Below are 23,278 nucleotides of genomic sequence, written 5' to 3'. Positions count from 1 at the left end.
CTTGGTAAAGTCAATAAATATGACATAACTGGTAGACCTTGCTTTAAGGTGTGAAATTCTTAAGTGATATTAGTGAAGAGGACCTAAACTCCCTCATCTTTTGAGTCAAATAAGTAAATTAAACCTGACATCAGTACTAGTGAGCTTTCTTAAGATAATGAGGAGTCCTTGTGGCACCTTAGAGACTAACACATTTATTAGGGCATAAGCTTTCGTGGGCTAGAACCAACTTCATCAGATCTGATGAAGTGAGTTCTAGCCCACGGAAGCTTATGCCCAGATAATTTTGTTAGTCTCTAAGGTGCCACAAGGACTCTTCGTTGTTTTTGCTGATATAGACTAACATGGCTACCGCTCTGAAATCTGTCTTGAGGTGTAACTTGTCACTCTCCTTTGGTTTTGTATTAGGATTTCAGTACATTTCATTAAGTATGCTGAGGGATTCAGAATGACTTTAGTATTAATTGGGGAACTTGTGTTGCAAGGGCCTTTTTGGAGTGAGTGTAGCCATTCAGAGGCTCAGATAAAACTTTAAAACTAATTGAAATGACTGGTAATTTATTCTTGTCACCTAGCACCTTTTTAATATGGTCAACTTATATTTTATTGCATAAATAATAAAAACGAGAAGTATCATTTGTAAGAGGCTTTGGAGAAATAAGTCAGGAAGAACCTACAAATATGGTGTAACTTTGATTTGTTTGACACACCTTATTCCTTTTCTGCTTGAAAAGGAAGTGTGATGTTAAAGGAAAGTGTTTTTGTTTAAGTTTTCATACAGTCTCGGGGTTTTAAGACTTTGAAATCAAGAGCAAGACGTCTGCAGTCGACATCCGAACGATTTGCAGAAACAGAAAACGTATCCCCTTCATTTGTAAAGGCAAGTACAAAGAGCTACATTTTGAGATCATGACTACTGTGAAGAAAATGAAGACTTAAGTCATGACATTTTGTTACTGAATAATCAGTAATGTTCTGATTTATTGAAAGGAAAATCTTCCTAGATCTTATAACTTCAATTAATTTTAAAGATTCCATTTTCCCCTCTTTATCCTGCACCCAGGACTTGCTTTACTATTGCTGATATAAGGATCCCTAAATCCATTAATTCTTGTAACGATAACAGGTTGAAAACCTAGAAGAGTAAATTTTTAATTCCAAAATAAAATATTTTGCTTCTGACCTAATTTTAAAATAAATTTACAAAAGAATCTTGGAGACCAATGAAGCACTCCTATGCGCAGAAGTTCAGTGAGTGGTTTCACTTATAAATGGGTGCTTTTTTTTTACTATAGCAGTTGTAACTTGGCTACTGCTTTAAGAATAGCTACTTTGATGGCTGATGTCTTTTTAACGTTGTAGCATGCTTACCTAAACAGGAGGTGTCTTCCTGGTTTAAAGTTAACTTGCAGAAATCTAATGCAGTAAACCCAGATCTTGGAGTAGCCAGAAAATTTTGTTACTGGAATAGCTACTCTGTCACAGATGCCCCATATAGTAGAACCTCAGATTTACAGACACCAGATTTATGAACTGACCGGTCAGCCGCACACCTCATTTGGAATCAGAAGTATGCAAACAGAGAGAAGAGACACAAAACAGAGAACAAAAACAAAACCTCCCAAATACAGTATTGTGTTATATGTAAACTACTAAAAAAAAAAGGGGAGAGTTACCAAAAAAAAAAAAATGTTTGACAAGGTAAGGAAACTGTTTCTGTGCTTGTTTCAAGATGGTTAAAAGCAGTGTTTTTCTTCTGCATAGTAAAGTTTCAAAGCAGTATTAAGTCAATGTTCAGCTGTAAACTTTTGAAAGAAGAACCATAACATTTTTGTTCAAAGTTACAACCTCCTTTCCCAAGGTGTTTGTAACTCTGAGGTTCCACTGTAACATTTTGTACACTGAAAACAAATTAATATTGCTAATGTCTGACAGTTCCTCATTGAAAAACTTACACGTTAGGAAGCCAATTCACTATCGTGTTTGCTCTGCATGAAAACTGGCTCTCTATCAAAATGAATACAAAGTAATATTAGTATGCAATATATGTTTAGGGACTCCTTTTGAGAGACCGAGGATCTGATGTTGAAAGCTTAGACAAGTTAGTGAAAACAAAAAATATACCTGAAGCTCATCAAGATGCGTTTAAAACTGGTTTTGCTGAGGGCTTTTTGAAAGCACAGGCACTCACGCAAAGAACAAATGGTAAGCTGCTTTAATGTAATACCATCACATTCTGTTGTTTGGAAAGTAGTTTATTTCATCCTATTTACATTTTTTTGTGTTTTTCTTTTACAGATTCCTTAAGACGAACACGTCTTTTTCTCCTTGTTTTGTTACTGCTTGGTATTTATGGCTTGTCAAAAACCCCATTTTTATCTGGTAAAGGCTTCTTTTCTGATACTGGTTTGTTAACTTTTCATTCCTTTAATCTTTCACTTTACTCAGTTTCTTTTTGTTCAACCTGTGTATTGTACTTGTGTATTGTACTTTGTATTGTGATTATTTTAAAGTAATGTTTCAGAATACAAAAGGAATTTATGCAAAATTTATGGCTTTTGCATTCAGCACTTCAAAAGATAACTACAAATGTGTAAAGTAATTTTTTTTTCTTACTCGGATACTCTGTCAGTTCTTGAATTTCTTGATAAAGCTCTTGCAAATGAGGGTGGAGGGAGCAGAATAAGTAATGTGACCCAGAATTTAGGTGATCTGTTTTCATTCAGGTCAATAGCGAGAAAATAACTTTTGCCATTTGGTGGTTCTCATGTGATCTCACTTAGCTTCTAATGACCAGGTGCTTATATTGCCAAAAGCACCATCATAAATTTATGCTTGTTAGCTATCTCATTTGAATGGCCAAAGTCTGAATGTATCAATATTGGACTACAGTTCCATACTTAGGGGTGGAACCTCTGGAACAGAGGTGAGATTCATTGTTGAATTGTTGAGGCATTGTGGGGACTTTTGTACAACTACTACCCATGTATATATTTTTTGGAGACAGGACTTCCTCCTGAGCTATGGAGGAATGATCTCTAAAATGAACCAAAAAGCAGTTGGTTAATCTCTCAAACCACTGAATTCAGTTCGTGTAGCTATTAAATATATGTGGAAAAAACTAAACCTTAATTGTTCTACAAAATTAAGCTATTAAAATATTTATTCTAGCTGGACACTTGTAAATGGAAACATTGCTTTTAAAAAAAGATATGGATGACATAACACAGGCAGATTAACTGTGCATATCCATTAGAAATATTATATATGTAGTCTTGGAATTAAGTGGCATCTTGTAAACTGAAACACCCCCCCCCCCTTCCGGTTCACCTGCAGTACGCTTTCGGACAACATCTGGGCTTGATGCAGCAGTTGATCCTATTCAGATGAAAAATGTCACCTTTGAACATGTTAAAGGAGTAAGTTCAAAAATTAGCTTTGCATGGATCGCTTGTTGCCAAACCATGAACCTGAAAAATTATGGGTTTTTGTAGGTATTTTCCTAAAGTGGTAGCCCATGGCTAAAAGTCTGTTTGTACAGGGCTGTTTATAGAATGATAGAATTAGGTTTGCACTGTGGATGAATGATAAACCTAGAAAAGCAAGACCAGCGTGGCATTTCCAAATTGTTCTATAGTTAGTAGAGAGGCAACAAGGTTTTAGAGTCCAGGTAAGTGGCTGCCAACTGATTTTTTGGCAGTATGGGTCGAGGGGGAAGTCCGTGAAGTATGTTCTATCTTCCTGGTGCCTGAAATAGATTATTTCACAAACTAACATTCACAAAGTGTAGTAGCCAAGCATAAATATATTTTTGTTGCCCCTGTGGTGAGTGACATGTCTGCATCCACAAGCATCACCAGATGTTGGGAATGAATGTGTAAGGACAGTACAGCCTCTGCTAAGTCTACCACTGAAGAAGGCTACTCTAGGTGCTAAAAAGTCAGAATGCATTTGTTTGATTCCCCTAATCTACTTAATAGGGAGCAGTTTCAATGGGAAGCTATTCACCTGTGCTCTAAATTCCTGTTGCATCTCTACTGCAAAAATATTTTTTGATTTATCTGAAATAAATAGTTGTGATAGTCTCATTAGAAAAAACTTTGGCATTAACTTCAGTAATGCTCCGCTTTGTCGTGGAATTTGGCTGTTTTTATTTTTTGTATCTTGAAGACAATATAAAATAATATTTTGCTTTCTTTTTGAAGCATCAAGGACTACACTGCATTAATGCATTTTCCCAGCCCGTTGTTTTGCTTCATTTTTGTGTGAACAGTTGCTGCAATCTGAACATACCTGCTCATGTTCCTAGTACAGACTACTTTCACAATTATTTGTAACTGTATCAAAATAGCTGCAGCGTTTTATAACTACTTTGTCACATTTCCTGGCATATTTTAATGTGTAGGTGGAAGAAGCTAAGCAGGAATTACAGGAAGTTGTAGAATTCTTGAAAAATCCACAGAAATTTACTGTCCTGGGAGGTAAACTTCCAAAAGGTAAGAATATCGTCTGCTAATTTATTCAATAAGATTCCTGGAATTTCACTTTGATACCTTGAATGAGTGAGTCAGCGTGAAGCAATGGATACAGCTCCCAGAATGGTTTAGAACTCTCTGTTCAGAATATTACCAGTTTCAATCATCACTGGACTTTGCTGTCTATCATCATCTAGATATTAAGTTGTCAGCCATTTCGACTTTTCAAACTACACCAGTGTGGTATACAGCTACAGTGTAGCATGTATCTATTCCATGCCAAGAGTCCTACCCCATTGTGATATGAGAGGTAACTTTAGGGGCTTTTTAAGTAGTAAAAATTGGTACTGTGTATGGTGGATGTGTGTTGTCTTTGTCACTTGTAACTGTGTGAACAAAATTTTGATATATCAAAGGCTCTTGTGCTCATTGAGGGTTAAATTTGTGGCATGTTTATAGCTTAAAAACCCACCTAAGTTAAAACAAGAATCTTAATATGTTTAAAAAGGAAGCAATGTTTATGCTCTAACCTTAAAAGTACTCAGCCAGTTTTGCTAAAACTCCGCCAGAACTCTTGTGTTGTCTCAGCCCAAATGTGAGAAACAAGAATCTTGGGCAAAAAAAATGGAAGACTGTATGAGTTTAAAAAAAAAAAAAGGTTGAAGAAATTAATGGGCTAGAATGGAATGGTTCTTTTGATCCTAAAAGTTAGTCTGTTAGGAAATTGAAAAATAGGAAATGGCTTACCTCTGCTCGTTGCCATGAACTGGTATAGAAAATGATTTAGACTAGACACAATAGTTACGACCATTTCAGCAAGAATAATTAGTATTTGATGGAACTTGTCTTGAGTTTGACCACCACCAAATCTCAGGGGTGTGAAATGGGCTTGCCACGCCTGCGCTGCCACCTGAACTGTTCTCATGAACAGTTTAGGAGGACTTATAACTGAAACCCATTTTCAACAATGATTCAATTGTCTAATATACACTGGGCTTAAATTTATGGCAGTTGTTTGCTCACTTATACAGGGGAAAAGGGAATTTGTAGCTCTGTTTAGGTCAAATTATTTTCAACTGACTTATGAAATATGGCTATAATTATGTTTAAACAGTTATGTATGTTCTTTAATTCGTATAGACAGGCTTTGAATCTTCTGTAAAATTTAAATGAGTCTCATTGACCAATCCTATTTTATAGAGATCATATTGTTGATCATATTCATAATTTAACAAGTCACGGGACCATGACACAACATACATAGTAGATTGTGTTTTTAAACAGGGAAAATTCTCAAGTGTAAGAAAAGGCAGCACTCTTGAGGAAGTATTTTTCCTAAATACAGTTATCAAAAAGTTGACACTGGTAGAATTTCAGTAATGATAGTATCGTATACTGTTGTATCTAGATTTCTGATTTTATTTGACAATATGCTTCTTTCTAAATTTTGCTGTTTCCATGTTTCAAATTTGGATCAAATTATAAATAGATCAACTGTAAATCTAAGTCCTGCTGTGCTGCAACCATGTTGAAATCTTGGTTAAGCAATATTTGAAATTAAATATTAAGATATAATTGAAGCTAGTTGTAAGGTTTTTTTTAAAGACTTGGAAGGTATGAGAGAGCTATTGTATAATAGTTTGTTTACGATGGTATAAATCTTTCTTCAGGGATTTTGTTAGTTGGACCACCAGGTACAGGCAAGACCCTTCTTGCACGAGCTGTGGCTGGTGAAGCTGATGTTCCATTCTACTATGCATCTGGGTCAGAGTTTGATGAGATGTTCGTTGGTGTTGGAGCCAGTCGTATCCGAAATCTGTTTAGTAAGTTAATTTTGCAATTCAGTTGTTTTCTATTCCTTTAACACTTTAAGTTGGGTGTTTTGCTGATGCTATTTAAAAGTGTCAGTAGTACATATGTTGTTTGCATAAAGTACTGGTTGCTGAAAAGTAGTAATGTCTTATTGGCAAAAAATACACTTCCACTCTGGGCCAGTTTCTCATTGAAATGAATGAGACTAACCGGACTCATGAATAGCCATGAACTGAAGAAACCTACTATTTTTAACTTTCAACATTAATTTAAACTATTTCCAACACATGTAGAAATGTGTCTTGGTAAGTTATTTAATACCTCAGTCTTTCATAGACAGAGACATGTCCACTTAAAATCATAATTCTGTCTGGAATATTATTTAGCCACTGTTGTCACAAATAGGTCCCAACATTACTAAATGTAATGAGTAGAGGTTCGTGTCTGTGACGGAAGTCAAAGATACTGTGATTTTTATTTTTTTTTCTTTTTCTGCGACCGCTGTGACTTCTGCAGTGGCCAGTGTGGCTAACCCCAGGGCCACCGAAGCAGTTGGCCCCCATGTCCCTTCTCTGAGCAGCGGCCCCCTGGCTAGTCCCCCACAGGAGTGGTGCCCCCCAAAGATTGTTGGGGGTATTTATACTGTAAGTCATGGACAAGTCACGGGCCATGAATTTTTGTTTATTGACCTTGGACCTGTCCATGACTTTTACTAAAAATACTCCTGACTAAATCATAGTCTTAAAATGCTTCCTTAGGTATTATTTTTTAGCTTTAATATAAATAAAACAAAATTATAAACAAAATGTAGCTAACAAGATGTCAGTCTTCACCTTGACACTCCTTATGTTGTGTTGCCTGCCTTTATCCTTTGTCTGTTTTTTTCTTTCTAAAATATAAGTGCTGTGTTGCAGGATATGTTTTCCTCAATGTTTGTCCAGTGCTTAGCACACTGTGGATGCTACCATGCTATAGTAAATAATAATTTGACAAGACTTGTGTAGCCAGTTTCACCCTTTCCACAGTATAGTAATTTTTTCCTTTTTGTGACTTTCACCCAGCGAGAGGAAAAAAAAAATTTTTTTAAAGTGGGAGAATTGATAAAACTACAAACTGGCAGGCAAATTAGGCACAGGTGTAGTACTTGAAACTCACTTCTTTTACTTTAAACTTTGCCTCTTTAAAAAAGTGAGTAAAATGTGCCTAGTGAAAAGAGCACTAGACTGGGGATCGGGAGAGCTGGTTTCTTTTCCTGGCTCTGTCACGGGCCTGCTGGGTGACCTTGGGTGAGTCATTTCACCTCTGTGTCCCAGTTTCCCAGTCTGTAAAATTGGGAGAATGATACCCCCTCCCTTGTAAAGTGCTTTGAGATTTGCTGATGAAAAGTGCTCTGTAAGAGCTAGGTGGTATTACATGTAGTAAATTGAGTAGATGTCAAGTTGACTGTGTTCCATTCAGTTCATATTATAATTGGGTTTGGCTTCGCTTTTGAGCAGTCAGTTAATTAATGCCTGTAATTCTGAAGGTGAAACCTTTGCTGTGAGATAGCTGATAAAGTTGACCTATTGTATTGTACCTTAAGTTCCTCAAACTTGACAATGTCTTCTGTTTTAATGGGTCACAATTTGACATCTGCTTATCTTAAAAAACAGTTTTTATGTGCATATGATCTAAAATATGAATTTCTTAATCTTTGGTCACTTTTTCCCCAATATGTTGGTTCATTGACTGAAATAAGCGCAATTCTGGTGACAGTTAGCAAAAAACCCCCAAAACATTGAGTCCTAAACTAGTAGAGTAATAGAAATAATAGAATCCTAAAATAATAGGGAAAATTGGATATACTTTGTATATATGAAATACATTGATTTCAAATGTTCTTAAGCTATTTTCTTTGTTAGGGGAAGCAAAAGCAAATGCTCCTTGTGTTATATTTATTGATGAGTTGGATTCTGTGGGCGGGAAGAGAATTGAGTCTCCAATGCATCCCTACTCAAGACAGACCATCAATCAACTTCTTGCCGAAATGGATGGGTACATATATTTCTGTTCTTTGATATTTTGAAATTGATATTTTTAAAACACCTGAATGATATTCCCTCTCTTAAAGCTAAGGTTAAGAATCTCTTCAACACTGAGATTTGATTAAAGGTTATACAATTTAAATAATACCTATAACCAATTTCATCACCACTTTATGCTAGCAAGAACAGTAGAGCCAGGAATTCTGGTGGCGGAAAGTATACGAGAGGGCCAGGTTGAAGTGGCAGAGCAGATTAGGGGTGTGTGTGTGTGTGTGCGCGCGCGCTAGCTAGCTTTAAAAAAAAAAAGGGGGGGGGTTTGAAAGATGAAGTGGGGAATGAGAAATCTGAGTTGGATCATTAGCTGGTTTAGTGCCTGAAGAGCCCCAGCAGGAATTAAAGCTACCAGTGAAAGGGGAAGTATTGATGGAAATGTTGCTTTCACCTTTGCAGGGTTGAATAATCCCTTCCCCTCTAGCCCCAGGGGGCACTGGCTTAGTAAGTGCCAGAAGGGCTATGTGCACCAGCTTTGCTTAACTTTGTCGCTTTCCTCTGATTCAAGTAGATTCATTTGGCAGGTGTTCTCACTGAGATACAGACCTTGAGAACTAGGAACAGTGTTTCTAGGGTTTAAACCAAATAAAATCTAAATTCATCCCCACTGATAGATGTATTAAGCTGAAAAGTGCCTACTACCTGCATGTTGTCCGCAAGGATAAGCTAAAAAAACTGTTTCTCTACTTGACCTAGGAAGTGTGGCTGCATCTTGCCACTTTGACAGGCAGTGCGGGTTTGGAATGTTCCTTTATCAATCTTTATGTAATAGTGCTTAACTCTGGGTCTGGACAAAAATGTACCTGATGTTTCACATCAGCTCATTCAAGCCATAAACCTAACAATTGTTACTGATTAAGCCTAAAATACTTTAATTTTCAAAACAGAGGTTTGATTTTTTTGGGGGTGTGTGTGAAAAATACGCTTTTTCCATTATTTAGACCAAATTTTAACCCCCATTTTAGGAAATAAAGGCACACTGTCCCTATTAATGATGATCTATCAATTGATTGCCTCCAGAGCTGTGTCCTCTGGAATGGATGGGCAGGTAGAGGATTCATGTAGACAATCACTGGGTTGATGTGGCTATGTTTGTGGCTTATGCCTCATCGGACTCCACGCTCTGATAGACAAATTGACTGCAGCTGACCCAGAGAAGACCCAGAAGTAGTAAACTAACTAAAAAGTGGGAAGTCCCTTGTTTGTTGTTTTTGTTTTTTTTAAGTGAAATTTCATAATGCTTAATCTAACTTTTTGTAAACTAATATCCTTTTGAATCTTTCTTGAAGCTTTAAGCCTAATGAAGGCGTTATTATTATTGGTGCAACAAACTTCCCTGAAGCATTAGATAAGTAAGTATGAAGTTTATGTACCAGTCTCAAAATGTGTATTAAATCTCCAATTCTATAGTGATGGGGGCTGTCTATGCAGTTGTGATAATCTTCAGATTTTACAAATGAGTTGAGGTTACTTTTCTCTGGAAAGCTGTAGGGACCAACCAGTTTGTAAAATTTAAGAGCTACCCATTTAGAGGAAATATTACCACGTGTTCTAGTAAGAATTGTAAAAATGTGCAAAGTGTTGGCTGCATGATGCATTGACAACTTGGTAAAGAATCGCCCCTTAGCCGCATATACATTTTTGGCAGTAATTTTATACATCAAAAATATTACTGTACCTCTTGATAGATTAATAGAAATTGCTTTCTGCTAAAGTTAACCAGCAACAAACACCTACACCCGCTTTTTCCACAGCATGCAGATAAATGGAGAGAGAGAGGTGTGTTCCTGGGAGAAAGTCTTCACAAAATGGCTGTTTTATTAAGAAAATTAGATGTTGCTATAACTTTCTGTCAGTAACATTGATCTTCAAATGTTAAAGCACATCTTATTTACTAAGTTTCTTTTTCCTTTCTCTTAGTGCTCTAATACGTCCTGGCCGCTTTGACATGCAAGTTACAGTTCCAAGGCCAGATGTGAAAGGTCGAACAGAAATTCTGAAATGGTACCTTAATAAAATAAAGTATGATCAATGTAAGTATAAATATTTAGCTGCATGGGATGACATCTTTTGCCATCAGACTCTTGGTCCATCTAGTTCAGTGGTTCTCAAACTATGATTCCGCACCCCAGAGTGGGTTGTGACCCTGTTTTAATGCTGGGGCCCAGTGCCAAAGGCAAAGCCCAAGCCCGAGCACTTCAGCCCAGGGCGGCAGAGCTCAGATTACAGGCCTTCTGCATGGGGCTGAAACCCTTGGGCTTCGGCTTTGGCCCCCCCAGCCTGGGGAGGTGGGGCTTTGGTTCTCCCCTGCCCTCCCCCAGGGTGGTGGGGCTTGGGTGGGCTCAGGCTTTGGTCCCCGCTCCGGGGGTCGTGAAGTAATTTTTGTTGTCAGAAAGGGTCACAATGCAATGAAGTTTGAGAACCCCTGATCTAGTTCATTGTCATGCCAGCAATAGTGACTTGAGCCAGATGCTTCAGATGAAGGTGCAAGAAACCCTGTAATAGACAGTTATGGGACAGCCTGCTCTGAGCAGAGCTTCTTTTTAATCTGCAGTGGTTAGAGGTGTGTTTAAATCCAGAGTCATGAGAGTTCATATCCCTTCTAAAACTTGTTTATTTTAATATTTACTATTGTAACCAGGCATTCTCATTCATATAAATGTCTAACCCATTTTTGACATTGTTAGATAAACAGAAACAAAATTCTTTGCAAGGAATTAATAGGTGTTGTTAATATCTATTCTTTTTTCACACAGCTCTTGATCCAGAAATAATTGCACGGGGTACAGTAGGATTTTCTGGAGCAGAGCTAGAAAATCTTGTGAACCAAGCTGCATTAAAGGCAGCTGTTGATGGGAAAGATATGGTAACCATGAAGGAACTGGAATTCTCAAAGGACAAAATTCTCATGGGTAGGCTTTTACATATGAAAGACTAATAGTTTTTAAGATAGTGTAGTGTTTTATATTTGAGTGTGTGTATTGCATTTTGTTATCAGTTTCAATTACCTGCTTCTCAATTAGACTGATGTTTTTAGGTTAGTGCTTACCAGCTACAATGGTGGGCACCTTAGAAAGGTCTGAGATGAATGCTTTCAAATGCAAACCTAAATGATATTCTAATAATGTAATAGTCTCAAGTACAGTAATGTTATCTAGTAGGTCAAAGCTTATAGTAGTTGCCATGGCAGGTTCAGATACTAACAGCAAATGTTCTGTGTGGTAGTGTGCTGCATTGGGAAATTTACTCTTGCCATAAAGGCTAATGGCTTTTAGAGGCAATTAATTGAATCATTATATCCAACATGCTTGAGTGTTTAGAAGCTCTGAAGCTAGGAAGTTAGGAAGAAATTAACATATTTCCAACCTATTGCAATAATCTTTCACAAATTTGAATAGTGTTAAAAAAAAAAAAAAACAATGGCACTGTCAGTAACATAGTCAGCCAGACTATACCATAGATACAGTTATGAGAATTTTTGGATTGAGGTATAACATGTTATTGTGACATGACTGAGGCTCTGGGGAAGGAAGAGGGTTAAGTGGATGACCTATAGCTATACAAGAGCCTTCTGCTGTTCACCCCAACTTTGGATAGGACCCATCTATATCAGAGGGTTGACAGTATGTTAACCACAGTTTAAAACAGATTGAGATTTGTTAATACTGCAAGCTTTCTGTAGTAAGGACTGTTTCAATCAATGTCCTATACAGTAATGAGTATGCTGTCAGCACTTCAAAAATAAATGGGAGGCAAATGATCAAATAAAGGAGATATGCTTCTTCCTTGTAAAGAAGGGAGGTGGATTATCAGAACCCTGGAGCAAGATTTGGTTTGAGTTGCGTATGGTGAGGTAAAACTTAGAGGCCTCAGGCATATACTAATCCAAGAACATCTTCTGATCCATTTATACTTGATGGACTAACATTTTCAAAAGCACTTGGAATTACCCTCATATTACTCCCGTTAAAGTCAAATTGACTTCAATGAGAGCGAAGTTAGGCCAATACTGAGCCTTATTGAAAATTCCTCCTAGTAACAAATCTAATGACAATAATTTGATTTATTTCACTGTAGTCCTCAAATGTCAGTTGTCTGTGTGTGTGTGTAAACATGTTTGAATGATAGTTAATTTCATTTGCTTGCTATGCAGCTTTATTATTCTCTTCCTTTTCATATGTTTTTAAGGACCTGAACGTAGAAGTGTAGAAATTGACAATAAAAACAAAACAATCACAGCATATCACGAATCTGGACATGCTATAATTGCATATTATACCAAAGATGCAATGCCAATCAACAAAGCTACAATCATGCCCCGAGGACCAACACTTGGACATGTGAGTTTTTTTTTTTTTTTTTTTAAATAAGCCTAACATTTATACTATTTACCTTTTTGCACTTTTAAGGAATTTCCCAGCAACATTGTGACATAAAAGCCACATCATGATATTGCAAAACTACTGTAATAAACTAATGTATATATGATATAAAAATAAGCTTTTTAAAGAGAGAAATCTTCTGAATTGCTTTTTCTACTTTGTTCCTTTTTTCCTATAGCTGAGTTAGAGAGAGAGACTTCTCCTTAGCTTCAAACCTGCTAGCCATCAGTAATGGTTCAAACAGGCAAGGAGGCAATATTAAGTCTTGATGTGATTCTGAACTACTATTGGTTCATTTCTCTTTTAGAATAGCCAGAAAATCCCAGAAAGCTTAAAAGGCAGAGCTGCCTTTTATAGAAACCTTCTTATATCAAGCCAGTGCTTCTCCAAAGATATTTTGTCTAAAACAGATTGCTAACTTCAATAGTTTGCTCGCTCTTCTTTTAGGACAGACCTTGCCCCTTCAACATTTCTATCCTGTCCTTTGAAATCTGAGCTGGATGATATTTGAACAGAAAGGGAGGTGTTCCTTATTGTGTGTATTTGTCTTTTAATATCCAACCAAACCAGTGTAACACATTGATCCAGAAGCATATGGACCAATGTCCAAACAGGTGCAGAACAAGATGGTTTATTAGTTGGTGTCTGCTGTAGACTACCAAAGCAATTTAGGGAACAAGATGCCCACTGCCTTATGCACCTATTTGCTACATGTAAGGAAAAAAGTTGAGACTGAGGGCTGGTCTACACTATGGGATAAAATCGATTTTAGATAACGCAATTTCAGCTACGTGAATAACGTAGCTGAAGTCGAATATCTAAAATCGATTTACTCACCCGTCTTCACCGCGAGGGATAGATGTCCACGGCTCGCCATGTCGATTCCGGAACTCCATTGGAGTTGGTGGAGTTCCGGAATCGATATAAGCGCGCTCAGGGATCGATATATCCCGTCTAGATTAGACGCGATATATCGATCCCAGAGCAATCGATTTTAACGCGCCGATACGGCGTGTAGTCTAGACATGGCCTTAGGGACTTCATTTGAGTAACATACACTGGAGGTCTCATGCTGCTAGTACTAAAACATCCTCAAGTGTTGCAACCAACACAGAGGAATTCTGTATTAAGGCAAGGTCCAACAGAGTAACTGATCACAGAACTAAACATTAATGGTTGCTTAGGTGGAAGTGATCATGACTTTGACCATGTTTATAATGTGCAAGCAGAATAAAATCCAGACCCGTAATATATACACTTGGTGCTTTAATAGGGCGAATTTCACAAAGCTGAAAACATCATGAGCCCAATCAGTTGGAAGGAATTTAATTGAAAAATTGAGAGTGATAATTGGGAATAATTTAAGAACATCTTACTAAATGGCCAGAAAACCCCAATTGAAAAAGAAGGCTGCCCTAGTTAAAAGATCAGCCTGGTTTAGAGGGGAACAGAAGGCAGCTGTAAAAGTAAACAAACAAACCCAAATTAAAGAAAAGGGAAGTTGACAGGTAATGAATATAAAACAGAAGTTAGGAATTGTAGAAATTGTGATAAGGGCACAAGGAGAAATCTATGGCCAGCACAGTAAAGGACAATAAGGTGTTTTTAAAATATATTAGAAATAATAGTATTGGTCCGTTACTAGAGAGAAATGGTATTATCTATAATAATTAGAGCCCTACCAAATTCATGGTCTGTTTTGGTCAATTTCACGGTCATAGGATTTTAAAAATAATAAATTTCTTGATTTCAGATATTTAAATCTGAAATTTCATGGTGTTGTAAATGTAGGGGTCCGGACCCAACTCTGAAGGCAGCAGCACAGAAATAAGGGTGGCCTGGTATGGTATTGCCACTGTTACTTCTGTGCTGCTGGTGGGGCACTGCCTTCAGAGTTGGGCACCTGGCTAGCAGCCATCGCTTTCCAGCCACCCAGCTCTGAAGGCAGTGCAGAAGTAACGGCGGCAATACTGCAAACCCTCCCACAATAACCTTGCGACCCCTCTCTCTCCCATGACCCTCTTTTGAGTCAGAACCTCCAGTTTGAGAAACGCTGGTTTCTGTTGTGAAATCTGTATAGTATAGGGCAGCGGTTCTCAAATTTCATTGCACCAGGACCTCTTTCAGACAACAAAAGTTACTACCTGAACCCAGGGAGGGGGACCATAGCCTAAGTCCATCTGAGCCCTGCTGTGCCAGGTGGGAGGGGGACAAAGCCGAAATCCGAGCCCTGCTGCCCCATGTTCAGGAGCCTAAGCCCAAGCCGCAGGGCTTCAGCCCCAGGCAGTGGGGCTTGGGCTTCAGACCCCAGCAAGTCTAATGCCAGCCCCGACAACCCCATTAAAATGGGGTCCCTACCCACAGTTTGAGAACCATTGGTACAGGGTAAAAGTACACAAAAAATCAGTTTTCATGGAGGAGACCAGATTTCACAGTCCATAATGCGTTTTTCATGGCTGAAATTTGGTAGGGCCCCTAATAATAATGCAGAAAAGGCAAAACTGTTCAATAAATGTTTCTGTTCTGTCTTTGGGGGAAATCCAGATGATGTAGTCTCATCATATGTTGATATCACTTTCCATTCCATTAGTGTCTTTGGAGGATGTTAGACACAAGCTACTGAAGTTGGATACTTTTAAATCAGCAAGTCCAGATAACCTTGCGACTCAGAGTTTTAAGAGTTGGCCTGAGAAGGTTGTTGGACCATTAATGTTGATTTTTCAGTAAGTCTTGGAACACTGGGATGGTTCCAGGAGACTGAAAGAGAGTCTATGTTGTGACAATTTTAAAAAAGGGTTAATGGGATAGCGTGGGTAATTATAGGCCTGTCAGCTTGACGTTGACCCTGGGCAAGATTATGGAGTGACTGATACAGGACTCGATTAATAAAGAATTAAGTGAGAGTGATGTAATTAATGCAAATTAATGTGGATTTATGGAAAATAGATCCTATCAAACTAATTTGATATCATTTTTGATGAGATTACAAGTTCTGTTGATATAGGTAGTAGTGTTGATTTAACAGCCTTAGACTTCTTTAAGGTGTTTGACTTGGTACCCACATGACATCTTGATTTAAAAAGAAGTAAAATAAAACTAGAACGATACAAAATCAACATGGCATACATTAAATTGGTTAAAAATTGGCTAATTGATGGGTCTCAAAATGTAATTGTAAACAGGGAATAGTCATTGAGCAGGTGTTTGCATTGGGATCTCAAAGGTTCTTGTTCCTACACTGTTTTAAGGTTTATCGGGAAAAAATGTAAAACTGTCACGGATAAAGCTTGCAAATGGCTCAGTCTGGCAGAATGATAAATAATAAAGTGGAGAGGTCACTGATTCAGAACGATCTGGATCATGGGATAAACTGGGCGCAAGCAAACAGTATGCGTTTTAATACGGCTAATGTATACATTTGGGAAAAAAGAATGTAGACCATACTTACAGGATGAAGGATTCTATGTTGGGAAGCAGAGAATCTGAAAAAGATTTTGGGGTCATGGTGGATAATTAGCCAAACTTGAGCTGCCAGGGTGATGCTGTAGCTAAAAGAACTAATGTGATCCTGGGATGCATAAATGGGTGGAATCTTGAGGAGAAGTAGAGAGGTTATTTCATCTCTGTATCTGGCATTGATGCAACTGCTGCTGGAATCTGTGTCCAGTTCTGGTGCTCACAATTCAAAAAGGATGTTGGTAAATTGGAGAGGGTTCAGAGAATAGCCATGAGAATTAAAGTATTAGAAGACATGCCTTATGGTGATAGGCTCAAAGAGCTCAGTCTGTATAGCTTAACAAAGAGAAGATTAATGAGTAACTTGATACGGGGAACAAAATTTCATAATGGGCTCTTCAGTCTAGCGCCAAAAAAGTATAACAATCCAGTGTCTGGAAGTTGAAGCTAGACAAAATCAGACTGGAAATAGGGCATACATTTCAAACAGTGAGAGTAATGAAGTATTGGAACAGTTTACCAAGGGTTATGGTTGATTATCCATCACTGACAATTTTTAAATCAAGATTGAATGTTTTTTAAAAAGAGATGTTATAGGAATGTGAGAATTATTTTGGAAGTTTGATCGCCTGTGTTATACAGGAGGTCAGACTAGATGATCAGAATGGTTCCTTCTGGCCTTGAAATCTGTGAATCTATATCCTCCAGACAAGTTGACCTGTGCTGAGCACACATTCAGGAAATAGTCGGGATAGTAGTCATTTTATAGTTCCCTCATCTTGGTTCTTGGGTATATCAGACTGTAGGTTGCTTGAGGCTTCTTGTTTTACCTTTTGCCAATAAAACACCTCTGATTTAAAATATTTTTTTTTAGAAGAAAAGAAATACTGGAAATAGTTACTTGTATCTTTTTTGCAGGGAGGGATAGCTCAGTGTTTGAGCATTGGCCTGCTAAACCCGGGGTTGTGAGTTCAGTCCTTGAAGGGACCTCTTAGGGATCTGGGGCAAATCAGTACTTGGTCCTGCTAGTGAAGGCAGGGGGCTGGACTTGATGACCCTTCAGGGTCTCTTCCAGTTCTGTGAGATAGGTGTATATCCATATATTTATTTAATATTTAGACTTTGTCTACACAGAGCAGTAATGTGGACTACAGGGGTGCGATTTCTAAAGCACACTAATATATTGATCTTTAATAGGTCTGTGGACACCCTGCTGGTGTGCACTAAAGGTTCTATAATGTGCTTTAACATAGTACAATTTGAAACAGTACTTCTTTAAAGTGTACTGAGGGATGTTACAAAGAGATTGCTTATTACAATATATACTAACGAGCCCTGAAAACTCCTGATTTTTGGACATCTATATAAAACTCAAATTGCTTTAAAAAAAAACACCTGAAAAGTAAAATTAATAAATGCAGAAAAAAACAGAAGCCCTAACACTGCTCTATTTTATGCTCTATTTTATTTTAATCTGACAAGTTCTACATTTTATAGGTGTCTTTGCTACCAGAAAATGACAGGTGGAGTGAAACTAGATCCCAGCTGCTTGCACAAATGGATGTTAGTATGGGAGGGAGAGTAGCAGAAGAACTCATATTTGGAAGTGATCACATCACAACAGGTCAGTTGAGATCTGTGGCTAAAGAATCTTCTGTCAATGGATATTAAGTTTATGTAACTTTGGTTTAGTTGAATGTAACATAAATTTTGTTTTTAATATTTAGGTGCTTCCAGTGACTTCGACAATGCTACTAAAATAGCAAAGCTGATGGTGACTAGATTTGGAATGAGTGAGAAGGTAAGATCATATTAATATAAATTTAGTCATACTGAGTCATAGCAGTGGCTCTGATTCTGCACCTTTTATGTGCACACAGCTATGAAAGATCAAACTATATAGAGATCAAGAAATTCTGTTGACATAGTAACCCAATAAACTAGTGATCTGGCTCATTTTGAAATGCAAGCTTTGTCTTTTGACCTTTATACAATGGGTTGTCTTGTTGAGTTCTGTACACTTGACATATCAATTTATACGCTTGCATTAAACACATTTCTGCTAGGGGGGAGTATTGCTTATGCATGTTCACAAGATTATTTTTATAGCAAAATAAATGTTCTAAAAATTGAAGATAATCTTAGATTCATTCCTTGGAAGAAAATCTCAGCTGACATTTGGAAAGGGGATGGAGAGAACTCTTGAGTTTTGCAGACTTTTAAAGAGACAGCATTATAGCTTGAAAAGAATAAAAATTATTTCACAGCTAAGATGTAATCTTAAAGGGAGCTTTGTTTTGACCATATGGAAATATAATCCTGCAGTGATTTATAGCTTATTTGGCTTCTGACTTTTTGGCAGATTTATTAATATGGATGTATATATTATCTAGCAATTTTGTGGGTGGCGGGTGGATGGTACATCTCTTATACAAAAATAGCAATAGTATCAGTTTTTTATTGAAATGGAAGATTTTTCTTGTCTTGCTATTCTCTTTCTTTAGCTTGGTGTCATGACGTACGCAGATACAGGGAAACTCAGTCCTGAAACCCAGTCTGCAATTGAACAGGAAATAAGAACACTTTTAAGGGTAAGATTTGTTTCCTGCAATTACTTCTCATTTAAGAGATGGGCTGAACAAAGATAATGAATGACTGATTATATTGGTTTCTTTGCAATATACAGTATAGTGCCTGACCTTCTGCATGGAAATATTCTTAAAGGTGCAGCTAAGTCAAATTTGAACAAAAACCCACAGTCTCTTCATATTGAATGCCTTTGAGGAGGAGTTAGTAGCTTTGCATTTGGTTTATGTTTAAGCAGTGTGGCATAGGCAGGGTTGGTTTTGTTATCCAAGCACAGCTGATGCATTCCATGTTAACACATACTTCTGTCTTCAGAGTGATGCTGTACTTTAACTGCATAATTTCCAATGAATTAATGTGGGAGTTTTACTAAATACCTTCCAGTTACCTATTTTAGAATAGGTGGTGATTTTGTGTTACTTTCACACTGTTTTATAACTTTCCGTCAAGTAATTGAACATAATTCTTTGTCATACTGACACTTCCAGATCAGAGTTCCAGTTTAGGGTATCTAGTACCATTTTTTTTTCAAATTTTTACTTCCTGGTTAACATTTTGAGGGAGGGTTGGTGATTAAATTATATTGTATATAAACGATTATTCTAACTCTAACAATGCTGATATATTTGAGATTCAGATTTATTATGTTTAATTTAAAATGGTGTATTGGGATTTTCAGATTACATATATTTATAGCATTGTGATAAGTGTTACTATATTTTTCTAATCCTCTATTTTCAATGGCTCATAACTTAATTTTTTTTGAGTATTTAAAAAAAATTGTCTAAAAGTAAATTGATAAAAGGTACTTTTTAACTTTCTAAAAAACAAACACACACAATTTTAGATTGTACGCACTTTGGAGCCTGGGCACATTTTGAGAGAGACAGCAAAATTTGAAGCTGTGTAATATGAGTATTTTTAAAAGTTAAGCCTTTTTATTGTGTTCTGATAACTCACAGGGCTTGATTTTAAAACTGGACACGTTCAATAGTAATCTTTGAGGAATCTTGTACTGATTTGTCAGTCATTCAGTTTCCAAATTTACTTAAAAAAAAAAAAAAAAAAAAATTAAGTAGCACAAAGCAGGTCTGCAGGATTGCTTCCTCAACCCACACATAGACCCTGATCCTGGCAAAGACTTAAACATGGATGTGAATTTACACACCTGAGGAGAGCCATTGAAGACTGTAGGACTCTAATCATAAGCATAAAAGGCTGCAAGTGCTTAAGACTTTGCAAGATCAAAGCTATACTTAGGAGTGAACTGAAAGGACATCTCTCACGGGTGCTGTGTACCCTTTCTTAGTGGTGTATTGTGAATTCAAAATGTACTTGTATCATTTTCTTAAGTTTTCTGTTCTGAATTTTTAAAAAAACTTTTACCTTTTTATATTAGGACTCATATGAACGAGCAAAGAACATCTTGAAGACCCATGCAAAAGAACACAAGAATTTAGCAGAAGCTTTATTGACATATGAGACTTTGGATGCCAAAGAAATCCAGATAGTTCTTGAGGGGAAAAAATTAGAAGTGAGATAACAACTTCCTTTATGGAGTCTAACTGATCATTTGAAGAATGTACATCTAGCAATGCAGTTGTCTCTGAATGCAGCATAGCTTTTTTTTTCCTGATGTTTGCATAGTATTAATAACATTTCTTAGTGTTATGCATTGTCTTGAGTTTTTGTTACAATTATCTAATTTTTGTCTTTGTTTAGAATGAGAGACAAGGAATAAACTAAGTTCCCACAGGAAAAAAAATCAGAAATATAAAATCTCAGGGTTGAATCCACCTTGTGTGGAGACCTCAGTCAAATGTTGAAATTGGAAGAAAAGAAAAGTGAATGCTCTAGTGTGTTCAAGCATATTTTCCTTGGTTATGCTGCTATCTGTGGGTTTGAAGTGGTAGCATCTTAATATGTACAGTATAAAATTTTGTAGAAAGTGAGCCCTTAAGTGCTAAAGTTACAAAACAGTAATGATTTTATGTTTACCAATAAAGTACAGTTTTAAAAAAACACAGTTCCTGCTCCAGAAATGCAACAAACATACCTGTTAAATGAGTGGATACACAGTGCATCCCCAATACAGGGAAATACAGGGCTCCCAAAGCAGATAAACTGGTGTTAATTGCACTTTCATTATTTTTAAAAGATAAAATGTACATATTCATATGAGTCAAAATTTTCAACACGATATGTGGGCAATGATGGGATACACCTGTGTAAAAGTCTTTGGACCATGCTGTAAAAAGCAGCATTCATGCTGACAAAATTGTGCCAGGGATGGGAAATGCTGCGCTGTCACACCTGATGTGCTCCTGACAAAGTTATCTCTCAAACTTTACAAGGTTAGCAATATATGGGTGTAATTTGATAGCCATGCTTTTATACTGCTGGACATACTATTGAATTGGTTTTTACTAATATTGTGTATGGACTTTTTGAATAACCCGTGTAAGATTTCTTCTAAGAGGAGACAAGTATTACTCAAAAAAAAAAAAAAAAAAAAAAAAGAAAAAGAAAAACAAAAGGGTACTTCAGAAGCTAGTGGCTTGTTGTTTTAAAAAACATTCCGTTACCTGTTCCATAAAAATAAATCTTTTTTGCTTGAAATTCTACAACTTTTAAAATATAAATACTCACTGACGTTCTAGAGCCAGAAGAAAGTCTAAAAGAAACCATTAGCTACTAGCTTACAATCAAGCAAAAATTATTGCAAGTAGCATTATATATGCATCTTACTGCTGCCAAGTCCAAGGAACAATTTTTAGGAAAATTAACACTTGCTGATTATAAGAGTCTCTCTGTACAAGTATAGAAAATGTTAGACACTATACACTTTCTTTCCTAGAGAGAAGTCCTTTATTGGAATATTAACATTTAAGGTTAAATAGTGAAAAAATAGTGCCAATAAATGTGAAAAATTTGAAATAAATTGGTAATTAAATTTAGAATTAGCATTAACACAGGATTTTGTTGTAAGTATAACATTGGGGTAGGTAACTTTTTTTTATTAGTAGAGAATGCATTTTCCTTTCCTTTAAAAACCAGTGTTGCAATACCACTTTTTTTTTCTATTTACTATGTTGTTTTCATTCAGTCAGCTTAGTACCATGACATCCCTAGTGCAGTATGGAAGAACCTCAAGACATTTGCTCTAAAACAGGATACCAAGCTGCTAGGCTGATTGGTTACAGATGTATATGTATTTTAGGAATACATGTTTTTGAATACGCATTCAGAAACATGCAGATATGACATGCTTGGCATCTGTTTTTGAAATAATAAAGGTTCATTTTAGTATGTACTTTGCTTTATTTCATTTTTCTTTCACTGTATATTGATATCAAGTGTAATACTAGTTTCACTCTATGTAAATTGAGGTGTATATAAACCACGCTTAAATTTATAAATAAATTCTACCGTTATGGCAAGCTTGTAGTTTCTTCAGTTAGACCACTAGGAAACTTTATTTCCTGAATTGTTACTTTTAGTAATTAGTTGACTTAATAGAGAGAATTATTTTTTTGTCCGGTAAATTGTTTAAACAGAAAGCAAAACTTGTCACTCTTGAAGTCAACAAATCTATTTTGAATTTATCTATTTTGTTGGTTTATATAATCAAAAGTTACTATATATTTTTTACTTGCTCCTATTTTAAATCCCTCTTTCAAAAGCCTATATTGTATTAAGATGTACTAGTGAAGGACAGCTGTACATGGTTTCCTCTGGAGTCTCAAATGCCACTCCATGTGCTCACAAGACAAAATCACTAGAGGAAAGCGGTCATTTTAAAATTGATGGTCACTGTTTTCCTTTTAACGCTATAAAAGGTCTGAGATACTCAACTGTTTCATGTTTTATTTCATTTGTAACAGCTGGATCTCTATTTGTGTGTGTGATATTTGTAGGCTTAGTCTCAGTAACTTGGTTCCTGGGGGAAGAAAAAAATTGGTCTGTCCATGTACTGATGGATCTTGGAGAAATCTGGGTAAAGCTGTTTCATGCTGTATTTGTGATTGTTAGAGGTGGGGTGGAAAAATCACATGGTATTGAAAGCGCTTAATGGTAATGTCACTAATTGCAACTGATGTTTGAATGTGACTTTTCCCACCATGCCTCTAACAGTCACATTCAAGCATCAGTTGTAATTAGTGACATTATCATGAAAGGCTTTTCAGTACTGTGTACTGTGGTACCAGGTTCTATGGAAATACCTGAGACTGAGCTTTACAACTCAGTTGTGTGATTTTAATTTTTTTAATCACTGAGTTCAAATTTGGTAAGGTGTGTGTATGTGAGTGAAATTTAAAAAACCTATTTAAGAAATCCTTTTCACTTGGTGCAATATGTTTGCCAGTTTTGGATACATGCATGGTCTTAGCTTCATAACAAATATAACAGACTACTCTACTCCATTTTGCTGTCTTACAGTTAGATAAAATAGCAAAGTTACTGAGATTTTTGTAAGTAGCTTATGCACTTG

The 23,278-nt window shown here is 36.6% G+C and overlaps 1 protein-coding gene across 4 annotated transcripts in view; it reads left to right on the top strand.

Annotated features, from left to right (window-relative positions):
* YME1L1 (YME1 like 1 ATPase) overlaps positions 1 to 22,226 on the top strand; it is a 40,923-nt gene extending 18,697 nt beyond the window's left edge. For 2 of the 4 annotated variants that reach the window (XM_075062262.1, XM_032786190.2), the window contains exons 5-19: positions 771 to 880; positions 2,055 to 2,205; positions 2,299 to 2,382; positions 3,337 to 3,419; positions 4,406 to 4,496; positions 6,146 to 6,298; positions 8,189 to 8,321; positions 9,652 to 9,714; positions 10,283 to 10,395; positions 11,119 to 11,274; positions 12,551 to 12,702; positions 17,698 to 17,824; positions 17,928 to 18,001; positions 18,705 to 18,791; positions 20,186 to 22,226. In XM_075062262.1, the coding sequence (XP_074918363.1) occupies positions 771 to 880; positions 2,055 to 2,205; positions 2,299 to 2,382; positions 3,337 to 3,419; positions 4,406 to 4,496; positions 6,146 to 6,298; positions 8,189 to 8,321; positions 9,652 to 9,714; positions 10,283 to 10,395; positions 11,119 to 11,274; positions 12,551 to 12,702; positions 17,698 to 17,824; positions 17,928 to 18,001; positions 18,705 to 18,791; positions 20,186 to 20,329 (1,721 nt within the window). In that variant the 3' untranslated portion in view covers positions 20,330 to 22,226. Of the gene's footprint in view, positions 1 to 770; positions 881 to 2,054; positions 2,206 to 2,298; positions 2,407 to 3,336; positions 3,420 to 4,405; positions 4,497 to 6,145; positions 6,299 to 8,188; positions 8,322 to 9,651; positions 9,715 to 10,282; positions 10,396 to 11,118; positions 11,275 to 12,550; positions 12,703 to 17,697; positions 17,825 to 17,927; positions 18,002 to 18,704; positions 18,792 to 20,185 lie in introns of all 4 variants that reach the window. The other 2 variants (XM_075062261.1, XM_032786189.2) reach the window with 1 other exon arrangement.
* The last annotated feature ends 1,052 nt before the right edge of the window (positions 22,227 to 23,278 follow it).

Source organism: Chelonoidis abingdonii, chromosome 2, assembly GCF_003597395.2.
Source record: "Chelonoidis abingdonii isolate Lonesome George chromosome 2, CheloAbing_2.0, whole genome shotgun sequence".
Lineage (NCBI taxonomy): Eukaryota > Metazoa > Chordata > Testudines > Testudinidae > Chelonoidis > Chelonoidis abingdonii.
Note: the sequence above shows the minus strand (reverse complement) of the source record. Positions and strands in the feature narration are given on the sequence as shown.